Below are 16501 nucleotides of genomic sequence, written 5' to 3' on the forward strand. Positions count from 1 at the left end.
CCTGAGCACACAGATACAGGGAGGGTCACCCATCCATCTGAGCCTAGTGTCTGTTACTCCAGCTCTCTCTGGAGCTAGGATGGCCTGTAACCAACCCTGTGTCCTTCTTACCCCAGGTCCCTCAGGACAAAGTCCTCTGCTGAAAGCCCTCAGTGGCAATTACTCAGCTCCCCTGATTGTCACCAGCTCCAGCAACAATGTGTACCTGCGCTGGTCATCTGACCATGCCTACAACCGAAAGGGCTTTAAGATTCGGTATTCAGGTAAGTAAACCATGAGAACTCATGAAAACGGCCTCAGTCCCTGAGCCCGTTAAGTTGCTCCCCCCAAACACCCAAATAAGCCATGGCCATCTCCTCATCAAGGTGTTGGGCTTGCCTATAGGGGCTGGACAGCTTCCTCCTCCTGTAATCTTCCCAGAGCTGTCCAAATGGTCTTGGCATATTCCTACCTCCTCTTGTTCTGGTCCTTTCCCCACGTTCTTCCCTCTCTTCTTCTCATACTGCCACTTTATGTCACTAGGATAATTTTAACCATTCTATGTGATCTGGTAATGCCTAAAGGGGATCCTATCCCCTTAGAAATTTAGGAAATAATGAAAGATCTTTAACTGAAAACCTCAAAGACACAAGTCTCTAACTGGCAAATGTAAGATGGACAGTGAAGGATGGGCTGTGTTTTCAAACTAGGAACATCTCTTCTGCTGGACAACCCATATCTTTTGTTGTTATTTTTTAAGTTGACACATAATAAATGTAGCATGTGATGTTTTGATACATATATGCATCTTGTAATGATCAACCCAAGGCAATTGGCATATCCGTCATCTCAAATATTTATTACTTCTTTGTGTTGAGAGCAATCAAAATTCTTCCTTTTAGTCCTTTTGAATTATACAATAAATTTATTATTAATTATAATATTCTGGTGTAGAACACCAGAATTTATTCTTCTTACCTAACTGTAATTTATACCCAATAACTGACCTCTTTCTATCCCCTTCTCCCACACACACTTCCCAAGCTCTAGTAACCTTCTTGTACTCTTTACTTCTATAAAATCCACTGCTTTAGGTTGCTTACTAGTGAGAACATGTGGCATTTGTCTTTCTTTCAACATCATGTCAGTTCCATCCACACTGCTGCAAATGACGGTGTTTCATTCTTTTTTATGACAAGCTATATTTTATAGGCAGGGTCAGATCAAAGGCCAAGCCTCACAGATGGCTGACCCAAACCATAAGGAACACAGAAATAATTTTAGGAATGTAATGAGATGGAGAAAGCAAATTTATCTGAACTCTCATCTTGGGAATACTACCCTGGGTAGAGAAATCTTGATGAGCTGTTTGATGTCCTCTTTGAAGAGCAATGAGTCCAATGAACTTCTGGGTGGGCCTGCAGGTTTGGAGGCAGCAAGAAATTCCTATAGAGCCTGGGGAGTTCTACTGTGCACCGATCCCCCCTTGGCACTCTCCCTGGCTGTGTTCGGCTTGCACTCCAAACAAGTGTGGGACAAAATTTTGAAGAATATTACTGGAGACTGGCAGGTAGTTTGTGCCTGTAATCCCTGCTACTCAGGAGGTGGAGGTAGGAGGATTACTGTTCAAGGTCAGTCTGGGCAAAAGCATGAGACCCTGTCTGAAACACCAACTAAAAGTGAAAGAACTAGGGGCAGGAAGGGAGGAGTCGTGGCTCAAGTGATAGAGCGCTTGTGTAGCAAGCTCAAGGCACTGAGTTCAATCCCCAGCACTGCCAAGAAAAAGAAGATATTGGTTGGGAGGGATATCAAATTATCAAGTACTGCCTAAGGGACTTCTTGTCTCAGTTCCTATGGGCTCGTGGGCTTCCTACATGCAAGACCAGTCCAAACTTAGAGGGCCCATTTGAACAGTCCTAAAGAACAGTTTCCTAAAGTCCTAAAGAACAGTTTCCAGGAAAGAGATAATCTGAGGAAGCCAACAGAAGCCTGAACTTTACTATCTCAGGACCCATGTCCTCTACAGAGTTTATCCAGACTCTTCTTTCCCAGTGCCCATAGTTCGAGGAAGAATGGCCTCATGAACCCAGGGTGAGGCACCAACTCTGTTGCCTAATAGCAATAGAATTATTTCACAAGGCCCTCAACTCTTTTGGACCTCAGTTTCCTTATGATGAAAAAGAAGCCTCCAGGTGCCTGGCTCAAAAAACCAAAAATCGTATGTTCTCCCTCATATGTGGACATTAGATCAAGGGCAAACACAACAAGGGGATTGGACTATGAGCACATGATAAAAGCGAGAGCACACAAGGGAGGGGTGAGGATAGGTAAGACACCTAAAAAACTAGCTAGCATTTGTTGCCCTTAACGCAGAGAAACTAAAGCAGATACCTTAAAGCAACTGAGGCCAATAGGAAAAGGGGAAGAGGTACTAGAGAAAAGGTTAGATCAAAAAGAATTAACCTAGAAGGTAACACCCACGCACAGGAAATCAATGTGAGTCAACTCCCTGTATAGCTATCCTTATCTCAACCAGCAAAAAGCCTTGTTCCTTCCTATTATTGCTTATACTCTCTCTACAACAAAATTAGAAATAAGGGCAAAATAGTTTCTGCTGGGTATTGAGGGGGGGGAGAGGGAGGGGGCGGAGTGGGTGGTAAGGGAGGGGGTGGGGGCAGGGGGGAGAAATGAACCAAGCCTTGTATGCACATATGAATAATAAAAGAAAAATGAAAAAAAATTAAAAAATAAAAAAAAAAAAAAAAGAAGCCTCCAGGTGCCTCTCAGAGAGATGGAGCGGACTGATCTCCCAGCAGCTGTTCACATAAAAGGGAAAAATGCACTTCTCTACCCTGGTTGCTAAATTAAGAACTTTTGCTATTAAGGAGTTGCCCTTTCCTTGACGTTCTTAGACTAATGTGTTTGGGGGTTATGAGTCAGTGGTAATTACAGTACGTATGCCATGTTGAAAGGAAATTGGTTACATGGCACAACAATTAGTACTTAATAATTAAAATGCAGGAGATGTGTGTAATTTGCACATGGGTCTATCACTGTGACTCAGTGTATTTTATGACTAAGATTCTTGTTCCCAAGGGAGGTAGACACAGCTATGATATATACAGGACAGATGGGGCAAAGCAGAGGAACACATGTGAGTTTGGCAGGGAAGTGTTTAAAACACCAGTTCCTCCCACACAGGGGTGTGAACCCAGACACAAGGCCAAGACCTTGTGGGGAGTGTGGGGGGGGTGCTTTCCTTCCTTCCCCTATCCCTGATCCCTGTCTGTCTGAGACAGACAAGGGGCCCATGCTGCTCAGTCCTGCAGTCATCCCTCTTTCGCAGCCTCACAGAACCACCAGCCCTGAGGATCCCTGGCAGGGTCTATAATTTGACTTCTTTTGTTAAATTCCCAGCCCTTAGAGCAGCAGCCGGCACCGAGTGGACACTTGAGATCTATTTATTGGATAAATGAATGGAAGTAATTGAAGCCATACATTGAGGGGAAATGAGCCCTATAGGGAAATGTAGATCCTGGATTCCCACAGGTCCCTATACAACAGAAAGAAAGAAAGAAAACAGCCATTTATTGAACACTAAATACTCTGCATTGTGCTAAGCTTTATGTATGTGGTCGCTTTTACATTATCCAAACACCTATGAAGTAAATATTACAAGGTTCCAATTTCAGTGTTTTGTCCCAAGTGACAGACCTTGCAAGGTCAGAAATCAGACAGCACTGCAGTCACACCTTTTGAGACTCAACCTGTTGGTTCTACTTTTCAAAGCTACCTGGGAGCTGCAGGGGTTTGAAAACCTGAACTGATCCTCAGAACCTGGGCTGCCATCAGGTCACAAAAGGGACCCAGTGCTTCATGGGGCAGTATGTTTTTCTTTTGTTTTGTTTTGGCTTTACTTAACTGCTGTTTTTCAGTATCAACCATTCAGACCTCCCCAAACAGCAAAGGATCTGGCAATGGCAAAGACAAGGAAATAGGGAGAGGAGAAGGGGTAGGGGCAGGACCAGGTCTGTCCTCATGCTTGTTATTGGTTCCCTGAGCCTTGTTTTGTTGTTTAGCTCCTTACTGCAGCCTGCCCAGGGCTCCACTCCACGGTTTCATTCTGGGCCAGACCAGCACACAACCTGGAGGCTCCATGCACTTTGGCTGCAATGCAGGCTACCGCTTGGTAGGACACAGCATGGCCATCTGTACCCGGCATCCCCAGGGGTACCACCTGTGGAGCGAGGCCATTCCTCTCTGTCAAGGTGAGGAGCAAGTGGGAAGAGGTCTCAAGGTGGCTGTAATTCAATTCGCATTTTGGACTTGGTCAGAGCTAGTCTCTTCTGAAGGTGGATTCCAGTGGGCTTGATAATGAATTCATTATTTCAGCAAACGTTTACTGAGGATCCATAGTGTCTCCACCCTGGGGATTACATATACATAGTAGTTTTTTGCTTTCAGAGCCATGGGGGAGATGGGAATGTGAGTGCATAAATGCAAAGTGACAGAGTGACGAAGCACTGTTTAGCTAATAGGGACCTGCCTCTTCCTGGACCATCAGGGAGAGCTCCTAGAGGGTTAGAGACCTGGGCTTCTAACACTTGGAAATGTGCCATTGACTTTGCATGCATTACCTTTTTTTCCTTAAAGTTATTTGCATTCAGACTAGAAATCTGGAAAAAAAAAAAAAAAAAGAACCAAGTAACGCAAAAGAAAACACTGAAAAAGAATTATAATCCTACCACGTGATTGCTACTGTTGACTTTCAGCACATTTCTTCTGTTTCTCAATTATAAAAACAGGATCATCAATGTACAAAGCTCTTAATATTTTGCTAGCATTTTTCAAAAATGCAATATACTTCCTGTCATTGTTGCCAATGGTTGCCTAGCGTTATGGGAAAACTGACACTTATTCAAGTATCACTTACTGTAAACTATTTGAGTTTCTATATTTTTTGCTACTGTAAACTTAAAAGTCTGTCTTAATGAACATCTGTATTCATTCCCTTAAAATAAATTCCTAGAAATGAGATTGTTGAATCACAGCATATGCAAAATTTACAGCTTTTGATACTTATTGTCCTCTGGACGATACCTGCAGCAGCAGCAGTGAACGTTGTCTTTCCTCCCATGGTCCCAACGTTATGTACTACATTGAAAAAAGAAGAAAAAACTGCCAAGTATTGACTAAAGGAGGAAATGACATTGCTGTTTTTATTTTTCTTGGCTTCCAGTGTAGTGAAGTCCTTTTTATTGACATCTGTCATCTCTTATCCTCACAACCTTCTAACCTTTGCATGTGTTTTCTCAAAGAGCAAAAACAATGTGTTATTAATAATCTGTGGTAAGACCTAAGCAAAGGTCACAGAGAGCTGACTGTCACAAATGGCAAATGCCATTTGGCTTCAGTCTCTAACGGTGTCATCATGGACAAGTTTTTCCAGAGCTCCAGTTGGAAAGTACCAAATCTCTTGTCTTTGTTATCTTACATCTACACCCCAAATTAAGCCCCTCCAGGCCAGTGTCCACCTTATCCCCATACTCCCCTGTGTTACCCCCAGTTCCACCCTAAGTTCCCCTCTGATGCCCTCACTCTCAGCCATTTCTTCTGTGTTCTCTGGGATCCTAGTTCTATGGCTAACAAGCGTACGCCCTGTGCACTACCCAGCAGGCTCACCTCACTTTCTCTTCCATGGGGACTGAGGTACTCCTGAATACACGTGTGCCATGGCCACCATTCCTCACACACTCAAGGCCAGAAAGAGCCTAGTATTCTTATTCCCTGTTGCTGCTGCCAAACCATGACTTCTCCACTCTCCATGAGACATTCTGTCCTTTAAATGCCTTCTCTGTCCTCCCCCAGCCTGTTCTCCCACTCTACATGGTCTGTCTCATTCCAGCACAAACTTTAAACACTTTGTGCTTGTCTCCCCTCCTCTCCTACCCATGGAAGTGTTCCTCTTACCTCTGGATTGGGAGACTATGCTATGGCATGGAGATTATGATACTCAAGTTGTAGTCTCTCTAGCTGGTTAGTTTATCTTCTGTCCTCTTAGCTGTCCACACGATTGGTGCCAGGCCAGGATCCCTAGAAGGGGCTCCTGCCACTGCCTTCACCTGCTCTCCCCAGGTTGGATCTTGATACAGAATGGCATTGGGGATCTAGCATTTTTTTTCCCAAAGGATTCAGAGAGCAGCACATAGCTGATCTCATGATAGTTTGACTAACCCAGTACCATTTCAGCTCAGAGTTTGGGCATTAGAATTGTCTCGTGTTTCCCTGATTCTCTCTTTGGACCCACATTCACCCTTTGAATCTTTCTTCCATCCTGGAGTTCCAGACCCTCTCCCTTTGGATAGCCAGCCTTTCTCATATCATACTGGAGCCCTAGTCTGATGCCTCTTCTTGGTTCTGGAAATTCTAATAGCATCAAGCATCATTGTTAGTCAGTATTGATGGGACTTTCCTGTGCTCAAATTTATTCTGGCTGTGAGGGAGGGGAATCTGAGCACTAGAGTAGTTGTTGAAGGGGATGGTAGATGAGGGGCAGTGGTGGGTACTTTGATTCTGATTAATCTCTCCCTCTATAATAACTCCTGAACTATCAGAGAGCAAGTATGGTCTGTAAGACCACACAGTGTACCCTTACCTAACTCATGTGGACTCCTCCTGTAAACATAAACTCAGGCTGCTGCACACATTTCCCTTTGCACACATTTCTCTCCTGAGGTATTGTGTTGAGATTCCTTTTCTTTATACTCCTGAATTAGTTCTATAATTTTTTATATCCTATCTCTTGACATTTCTTGATTCCTACCTTTTATTTTGGCAGTATTGAAGTTTGAACTCAGGGTTTTGTACTTACTAGGCAGGCAGTTAACCACTTGAGCCACTCCACCATCCATCCCACCTTTTTTTTGATGGAGAATATCTTGAAGTAAATTCCTCAGAAAAAATTGATAAGATAAATTTTCTGAGTCTATAAATGTCTGAAAATGTCATTAGTTTTACCCTCACAACCCTTGGTAGGTTGACAAGATTAGATTCTAGGTTATAAATCATATCGTTCAGAAGTTTAAAAGCTTTGTTCCATTTTCTTCAAAGGCTCAGTATCACTCATGTGAAGTCTGATCCCAGTCTGGTGCTCATCCCTCCACAGGGATGTCATATCTTTTCTCTCTCTGGGAACATGTAGGAATGTCTATGTCTTTGGACTTCTGAAATTCCATGATGATGGATTTAAGAATGGTTCTCTTTGTATCCCTTTGGCTTTCTTTCAATCTGAAAACTGCATCTTTCTTCAGCTCTGGGGAATTTTCATTTGTAATAATTCCATTTATAATAATTCTTTCTGGAGCTCTGAACAATTGGACCTATTTTGGCTGATTCTCTGTGTTTTCAGTCCTTTTCTCTCATTTTTAGTCTCTGTCTTTTTGATTTATATTCTAGAAATTTTTCCTTTACTTTTAACTGCCAGCCCTTCTCTTCAATGTGTACTTTGGCAATCACATTTTTTAATTTGAATGAGCTTGTCCTTGTTTGCCTTTTTGTTGTGCTTTTGTTCAAAGCACTGAGTTCTCATTTCACTGGTATTCTGTCATCTTGACCTTATCAAGATGCTACCAATCCACAGTTTAAAAGTCTCCTCTTTCCTGAATTAGCACTGTTTCCTAGGGGAACTTTTTCCCTATTTTCTACTCTTTATCTCATTCACACTACTGGTTTTCTTCATATGTGTAGTAATCTTTGTTTCTATTTAAAAAGTAATGGCTACGTAGCAGATGTAGGTTACCTTTGTTGTTATTTTATGTAAATATCTTTGCCCACTAGGTCTCTCCTATAAATAAAGAAGTTGAGTGGGTGGCAGGGATGGCAGGCAGAGGGTCACCCTTTAGGCTGGGAGACCTTAAATCCTAGGATTAAAAGAGCATTCCTCTGGGATTCTAACATCCACCAGAACAGCCTTAATTCTTTCAAGGGAGGGCTATCGCCCACTTTAAGTGGGGGGATCTCTCTATTTGGAGAGTAGATACTTGACTGCCTCTACACTGTGTTGGTGAGAAAGGATGCAGAGTCTCACCTGAGGCTCTTTCCTGTATATTTTAAGCTGTAGCCTTTTTGCTCCATTTAATCTATCAACATACTTCTATGATTATTCCATCATCCAAATTTTCTGTTTTGAGTTCTTTGCTAATGATCCTTTCATTTTCTTTTTATTATGCTGTTTTTCCCCTGTATTAGTTTTTATTATAATATCAGTAGGGCTCTAGGGGGAGAAGAAAAATCAAAATATGTTCTCAGAGCGCCATCTTGAACCAGAAATATTCAGGACATCCTTTCTCCTTGGCTAGCTCTTTCCTGCGGCCTTCCTGATGCCCCCAAGAATGGAATGGTGTTTGGCAAGGAGTACACGGTGGGGACCAAGGCTGTGTACAGCTGCAATGAAGGCTACCATCTTCAGGCAGGCTCTGAGGCCTCGGCAGAGTGTCTGGAGACAGGCCTGTGGAGCAATCGCAATGTCCCTCCACAGTGTGTCCGTGAGTTCTTGGGCAATGGAGGCCGTGTAAGCAGGGTCTGGGACAGCAGCTGGAAGATTCCTGTAAGGAGTGGGCTCAAAGTCCAGCAACGAGGGAAAAACATGTACATGGGGGTTGGAGGAATCAGGGAGGGAAAAGGGTGGGTTCTCAGTACCTACCATCTAAGGTCCCCATTGGAAGTTACTCTGCAAAGCCTTGATGGACCGTTGTACCCTGAGATGTTTCCATAAACCACACATAATGTCAGAAAGTGTTCATGAATGTCTCTTGGTCATAAAACTCTGAAATGACAACTTTTGGGCCAGAATCACAAATTGGCAGCCCAATGGGCCATGTTTAGTCCAAAAATACAGGTTTTGAATTTCGTCTGGTGTATACTGTGCTTTATTTATTTTTTTATTTTTTATCCTTTTTTTGTTCCTAAGTGTGATGATTGGGTATTCACACCATTGTGTGATACCTGTCTCCCTCACATGTTACATTGGCACATTATCCATCTGAAGTGGAGAAAAACAAATTTTGAGTTGCTTCTCAAGATTTTAAAATGAAGAAATTTTAAATAAAAATCCTTACTTCTGGCTTCTCTTGAAAAACAAAGTTTTGACCATGGGAAGTGCTGTCCCACATCCAAAAATCAACATTGACTAAGTACTACCTTCCTCTTTTTTGTGTTTTATTCCTGGAAGAGCCCCAGTTTGCCACATCCCCCTGCCAACCCACTTCATTCATTTACCAAACTTGCCTGGGGACTGCAGTTTCTTGAATTCGTCCTTTCTCCATTTGGTTACCTAGTCCCCAGCTCTGGACTCTTGCAGTGTCTCCCATAACTACTTAATTAATCCTCCTCCCTTTGCTGTGTTCCCCAAGCTGTGACCTGTCCCGATGTCAGCAGCATCAGTGTGGAGCATGGCCGATGGCGGCTCATCTTTGAGACCCAGTACCAGTTCCAGGCCCAGCTGATGCTCATCTGTGACCCTGGGTACTACTACACCGGCCAAAGGGTCATCCGCTGTCAGGCCAATGGCAGATGGAGCCTTGGGGACACTATGCCCACCTGTCAAAGTAAGCCTGGGAGGGTGGGCACATTTTCATGGCACCTCCTACCTGAAATATCTCATAAATGGGGTGAATTGGGGAGGGGAAGAATGATCTCCAGGGGTTGCTGTGTACCTCTTTTTAGACACTTATATAGAATCAGGAGTTGGGAAAATCCCTATTCCTTGGACAAAGTACTTCTTAGCATCTTGTAATCTTATTAAAAATTGCCTCCTGGTCATTCTCATTCTCTCTCTCTCTTGAAATGACCTACCTTCAGTCTATTGAAAGTATATTCCTTTCCTAATAAACTTTATTATTACTTTTGTTGCAAAAAAAAAAAAAAAGAAAGAAAGAAAAGAAAAGAAACCACTAAATAAGCTTCCCAGCCTTCGGTTTGATCCCCAGGACTACAAAAACAAAAAAATCAAAAATAAAACAATAAACTGCCCAGGTCAGTATGCACTAATTTATTTATTCAATATTCATTAGGTCTCCATTATATGTCAGGTAAAGGTACAGAGATAAAAGGTTGTGGCTCCTGCCTGCAGAGAGATTATAATCTACTGGAAAGACAGATGAGGAAGCAGTAACAATGTGGTGTGTGTATAGGAGGAATGAGGACAGCACAGGAAACAAACCACCTAAATTCATCTGCCTCTCCTTCTCCATTGTTAGTTGTTTTCCTTTGGTTCTTGAATGTAGTCTCAAAGGTCAGGGTCCTAAGGAAGAAAGTCTGAGACCTCTGCTGATTAGGGTGAGCTCTTGAGATCACCACCTACAGAAGGAAGGGAAGCCTGTGGACTCCACAGTGGAATATCACTATGTGTGGCAGAGTGGCAATCAGTTCAGAGACCCTCGCTGCAGTGCAGCACTGGTAATAAGCCCTCACCTTATAGGTCATCCAGAAGCCATTGGCCTGCTCTGTAAAGGAGTTGGAGGCTGCCGCTGGGCTTGGCAGTAAGACAATGAGATTAATGGCAGCATCCGGCTCTGGGCACTAGGGAGCATGTCACAGAATCTACCTACACCACTTAAGGATTTTAAAAACATAGATACCTGGGTCTTACTCCAGAGATTGTGAACCATGTGTCCAGAGTAGAATGTGGCCCTATCAGCAGCTACAGAGTTGTCAGGTGCTTCTGGGGACACATCAGCTTAGGCATCACATCATACAAGTCAGTGTACAATCCACATTCTGGTCATGAGTTCTGGGAGAGTAAGGCTAAGCAGGTCTTATTTTGTCATTATTCCTGCTCATCAAAAGCAGATCATGTCTCTCCTCTTGGGCTATCTTACTGAACATTTTGTGACATTTTGTGATCCTTTTAGTCATCTCCTGTGGAGAGCTCCCCACACCCCCCAGCGGGCACCGCATTGGAACAATGTCTGTCTATGGGGCGACTGCCATCTTTTCCTGCAATTCTGGATACACACTGGTGGGCTCCAGGGTACGGGAGTGTATGGCCAATGGGCTCTGGAGTGGCTCTGAAGTCCGCTGCCTTGGTGAGTGGCCTACCCAGGCCCACCCCACCTGCCATCAAACAGCCTCATTTTACCTACTCAAAAAATGCTACTCCAAGCACCAACTGTTGGGCATCTACCATAACTACAAGTCAGAACTAGCTTCTCTTGGAGCATCCAAAGATCAAGAACTTCAAGAGAGGGGTTCTCATTCTGATCAGAAAGACAACCCCTCCTATTAGCCCTTGAATGTGGGTATAGCTGCAGCCTTCACCTTACAGAGATACATTCCTGTAATATACCTAAAATACCCTTTATATTATACTTTAGAAAGTTATTTTGAATATGTATGTATAAATATATGTAAATTTATACAATTTTATATATGTATGTAAATTTACATGATTTACATATATCTATATTAAGCAAATGATAGAAGCCTATAAAAACAAGCTGGCTTATAAAGGACCAAGTTTTCATTTCTCTCCATGACTATCCCCTCTCCACCTGAGCCTTAGATTCTAAGTTCTCTTTCCTCTCACACCCTTCAATTCCAAAAGAGGGTCTCGGTCCCACAGTCTAACAGAAAGACATGGTGCTACCTATGCAGAAAATGCTGGTAGATTAGAAAGAGAAAGTGGTGGTCCCTGTGCTACCTTTCCATCACTATGACAAAATAAAAAAAAGGAAAAGATTATTTTGGCTCACAGTTACAGAGGTTGTAGTCTATGGCCCAAGCCTAACCAAGCTCTACCTCACTTTCTGGAAACTTCTCTTTAATTTACTCTCTCTTTCCATCCCCACCAAAGCTGGACACTGTGGGACTCCTGAGCCCATTGTCAACGGACACATCAATGGGGAGAACTACAACTACCGGGGCAGTGTGGTGTACCAGTGCAACGCCGGCTTCCGCCTGATCGGCATGTCTGTGCGCATCTGTCAGCAGGACCATCACTGGTCCGGCAAGACCCCTTTCTGTGTGCGTAAGTATATCATCCACGCTCCCTAGTCGTGGGGCTCAGACCGGACATGGAATTTCTCCCTCTTTCTCTGGACTATGCTAGCTAGATGTTTTATATGTTTGTTCATTTATTAATTATTTCAACTTTATTATTTCCTTTCTTGTGATTATCTTTTGGTTTCCTTTTTCATTCAGTTTGTAACTTTTGGTTTGGGTATTAAATCCATTTCTTTTCATTCTTTCATGTATACTATTTTAATTGATGTAAGTGTTCAAAGACATAAAATTTCTCATAATCAACTATTTTAATTGAAGCTCATACATTCTAATAATGAATGTTTATTATTTATTAGAAATTCTGTCATTTGGGGGGATTAGAAATTCCATCATTTTGAGAGCACATCTGTACTCTCAGATCCTCAGCAAGCAGAGATTGGGAGGATCACAGTTCAAGGCCAGTCCAAGCTGAATAATAACTAAAGCAAAAAAAAAAGGGCTGGGAGTGTGGCTCAAATGATGGAGTGCCTGCATAGCAAGGACAAGACCCTGAGTTAAAAACCTGTACCACAAAAAAAAAAAAAAAAAAAAACAACTTCTGTAATTGTATTATTAATTTTCCCTTCCATCTAGAAGATTTTTAACAGAAGAAATTTTTTGGTAGAAAGAGCTTTTTGCTTTTATTTTGTATATATATATATACAAATATATATATAAATATATATATATATTTCATGAAATTTTCTGATGCTTTCTTTGTGACCTAATATTTGATCAACTGTTACAAATGTTCCACGTGCACTTAAGAAGAAATAGGGCTGGCAGAGTGGCTCAAGTGGTAAGAGCACCTGCCTAGCAAGCGTGAGGCCCTGAGATCAAACCCCAGTGCCACCAAAAGAAGAAGAAGGATATCATCATGTGGTTTTGCATATATATATATATGATACATACTTTATAGATTGTACTGTTTATGTCCTATGCATTTATATCTTTTGCCCACTCGACTTTTGTTCTGAGAGATGTGTTCGAAGTTTCCTTCTATTAGTGTATTTCCATTTTTCCTTGCATTCTGTAGGTTCTAATACATAAAGGTAGTTGTTGTATCATTTGGTGCACAAATATTCATAACTACTATATCTCCATAGCAAATTGTGACTTTTAGCCTTTAAAATGTGTTCCTTATCACTTTAAATATTTTCTAGCTTGATATTAGGCTCACAGCTCCTACCCTCATCCTTATGCTAGTATACTTTGACTATCCATTTAATTATAGATGAATCTCTTAAATTAAATATGACTCTTGTGGTCAGCATTAAATTTGGCCTTGCCTGGGAAGGCAACTTGAAAGTCTTCCTTTTGGCAGGTTAAACACATTCACATATATTGTTAAGTCTCCTATGTTTGATCTTAATTCTGTCATCTTTCATAATTATGCATAAAATACTGTATTTGTGACAGACCTCCACATAATGTGTTTTCTTTGCTTTTTAATTATTTGTATTAATTGTACAAATGGATTTCATTATATTTCCATACATGCACATAATGTACTATGACCAAATTTGCACCCTCTATTACTCTTTCTTATCCCTCCACTTATTTTTGACAGTTTTAAGTGGGTTTCATTATGCTGTTTTACACACACACACACACACACACACACACACACACACACACAGATGTACTATGATCCTATTTATCCCCTAGCACCCTCTTTCCCCCCCTTCACTTCCTACCGGTTCACCCTCAATAGTCCCCCTTTTATAATCATGTCATATTGCTTTTTAGAGCTAGATTCTGCATATGAAAGAAAATGTGATCTTTGTCTTTCTGAGCTTATCTTTTTTAGCACTATGATCTTCAGTTCCACCCATTTTCCTGAAAGCAACAAGATTTCATTCCTCTTTAAGGCTGAACAATACTCCACTGTGTATATATACCACATTTTCTTTATCTACTCACCAGTTGTTGGGTATCTAGGATGATTTCATAACCTGGCTATTGTGAAATGTACTGCAACAAACATGGGCGTGTAGGTATCCCTATTATATGTTGACTTATACTATATAATATTATGTGCTGACTATCCATAGGAATGCTATGGATACATGCTCAAGAGTGGTATGGAAGGATTATTTCATGGCTCTATTTTTAGTTTTTTGAGGAATCTCCATAATGGACACACTAATTTAAACAGGATTTAAGAGTTCCCTTTTCCCTCTGCATCCTTGCCAGCATTTGTTGTTTGTTTTCTTGATGATGGCTATCATCAAGTGCTGTTTTGACTGGGGTGACATAGAATCTCAGTGCTGTTTTGATTTGTGTTTCCTTTATGGCTAAGGGCATTGAACATTGCTTCATGTATTTATTTGCCATTTGGACTGCTAGTGAGAACTGTCTTTCAGTTCTTTTGCTCATTTAATAATTGAATTATTTATTCTTTTGGTATTTAATTTTTTTGAGCCCCTGACATTAGAAGATATGGTTTCAGGTTTCCCCTACTTAGTATAATGTTAAGTATAATATATAATACAGCATGTTTGTCACATATAGCCTTTGTTATGTTGAGGTATGTTCCTTCTATTCCTAGTTTCTTCAGAGCTTTCGTCATGAAGGTATGTTGAATTTTGCAAAGGCTTGTTCTGCATCTGTTGAGATAATCATGTGCTATATTATGCTTATTGATTTGCACATGTTGAACAATCCTTGCATCTCTGGAATGAAACCAATTTGATCATGGTCTATATCTTTTAATGTGTTATTGAATTCAGTTTACACATGTTTTATTGGTTCTATGTTTGTTTGAGGTTTTTATTGTGTCTATGCTCATCAAAGAAGGTCTATAATTTTCTTTTTTTGTTATATCCTTGTTGTGTTTGGGGATTAGGATAATTCTGGCTTCATAGAATTCCTTTCCTTTCTTTTTTATGGAATAGTTTGAGGACCATTGCATTCGTTCTTCCCTAAGGCCCAGTAGAATTTAGTAGTGAATCCATCCAGTCCTTGGCTTTTCTTTGTTGGACAACTCTTTGTTACTGCTTCAGTCTCATTGCTCATTATAGTTCAGGTGTTTTATACCTTCTTGGTCCAATTTAGGTAAGTCATAGGCATCTAGAAATTTATCTATTTCTTCTTTATTTTCCCATTATTTCTGAAGTAGTCCCTAATGATCCTTTCAATTTCACTGGTATTTGTTATGATTCCCTAACCAGCTCTAATTTTATTAGTTTGGGTCTCCTCTCTCTTTCTTTTGGTTAGTTTAGCTAAGGGTTTGTCAATCTTGTTTATCTTTTCAAAGAACCAATTCTTTGTTTTATTCTTTGTGCTTTGTACTTTTTAGTGTCCATTTCATTCATTTCTGTCTTTATTATTTCTTTCTGTCTAGTAATTTTGGATTTAGCTTGTTCTTATCTTTCTAAGAATGTGAGGTACGTCATTAGATTATGTGTTTGAGAGCTCTCTGATTTTTTTAATGTAGGCACTCATAACAGTGCGCCTTCCTCTTAGCACTGCCTTAGCTGTGTCCCAAAGGTTCTGGTAAATTGTGTTTTTCATTTTCATTTGATTCTAGGAATTTTCTTTATTCCCTCCTTATTTCTTCAACAGTGTATTTTTCATTAGCCATGCATTTGACTGTTTTCTGTAGTTTCTTTTGCTATTGATTGCTAGTTATATTCCATTGTGATCTAATAAAATATAAGAAGTTATTTCAATTTTCTTGTATTTGTTAAGAGTAGCTTTATGTCCTAGAATGTGATCTATTTTGCAGCTGAGAAGAGTGTGTATTCTGCAGCTATTGGGTGAAATATTCTGTAGAATACTCATGTTTTATAATCTAGTCCACCAGTCATGTCTTTTGATTGAGTTGAGATCATTAGCATTCCAAGTTATTATTCACATAAATGTAGTAATTCCTGTCATTTTTTGTCTTGTAATGTTTGATTCTTTCCTAATCCTCATTTGCTTATCTACTCACCTACTGACATTTATTCTTTCCCATATTTTCATGGTTTCTTTTATCTTCCTCTTGTGTATGTAGGGTTCCTTTAAGTATCTTTGGCAATGCTCGCTTAGTAGTCATGAATACTTTTAGTTTTCATTTATCATGGGAGGTTTTTATTTCTTCCTCAACTAAGAAGGTAGCTTTGCAGGATACACTAATATAGGTTAGCAGTTATTTCTTTCAGGACTTGAAATACATCATTCCATGCTCTTCTAACTTTTAGTTGCTGTTGAAAAATCTGTTATTTTGATGGGTTTGCCTTTATATGCAACTTGGTACTTCTCTCTTTCAGCTTTCAATATTCTTTTCTTTTTTCTATATACTTAATCTTTTAAGTATAACATACCTTGGAAAGGTTTTCTGTTCTTGTCTGTGTCCTAAAAGCCTCCTGTACCTGGATAATCATCTATTTGTCATGATTTGAGAAATTTTATGCTATTATTTTATCAAATATTTTTTTTGCCTTTGACCTGCACCTCTTCTTCAATGCCATGGTTTTTCTAAAGTGGTGTCCCAGAG

The 16501-nt window shown here is 40.6% G+C and overlaps 1 protein-coding gene and 1 pseudogene across 4 annotated transcripts in view; both read left to right on the forward strand.

The window, feature by feature from the left end:
• Csmd2 (CUB and Sushi multiple domains 2) overlaps nt 1-16501 on the forward strand; it is a 546763-nt gene that overhangs the window by 486698 nt on the left and 43564 nt on the right. For all 4 annotated transcript variants that reach the window (XM_074080637.1, XM_074080638.1, XM_074080635.1 and 1 more), the window contains 6 exons: nt 117-263; nt 4059-4247; nt 8337-8522; nt 9390-9584; nt 10890-11063; nt 11831-12004. In XM_074080637.1, coding sequence (XP_073936738.1) covers nt 117-263; nt 4059-4247; nt 8337-8522; nt 9390-9584; nt 10890-11063; nt 11831-12004 — 1065 coding nt within the window. The remainder of the gene's footprint in view (nt 1-116; nt 264-4058; nt 4248-8336; nt 8523-9389; nt 9585-10889; nt 11064-11830; nt 12005-16501) is intronic.
• On the forward strand, nt 8928-9025 carry LOC141425392 (small nucleolar RNA U13; annotated as a pseudogene).

This window comes from Castor canadensis, chromosome 7 (genome assembly GCF_047511655.1).
Source record: "Castor canadensis chromosome 7, mCasCan1.hap1v2, whole genome shotgun sequence".
Lineage (NCBI taxonomy): Eukaryota > Metazoa > Chordata > Mammalia > Rodentia > Castoridae > Castor > Castor canadensis.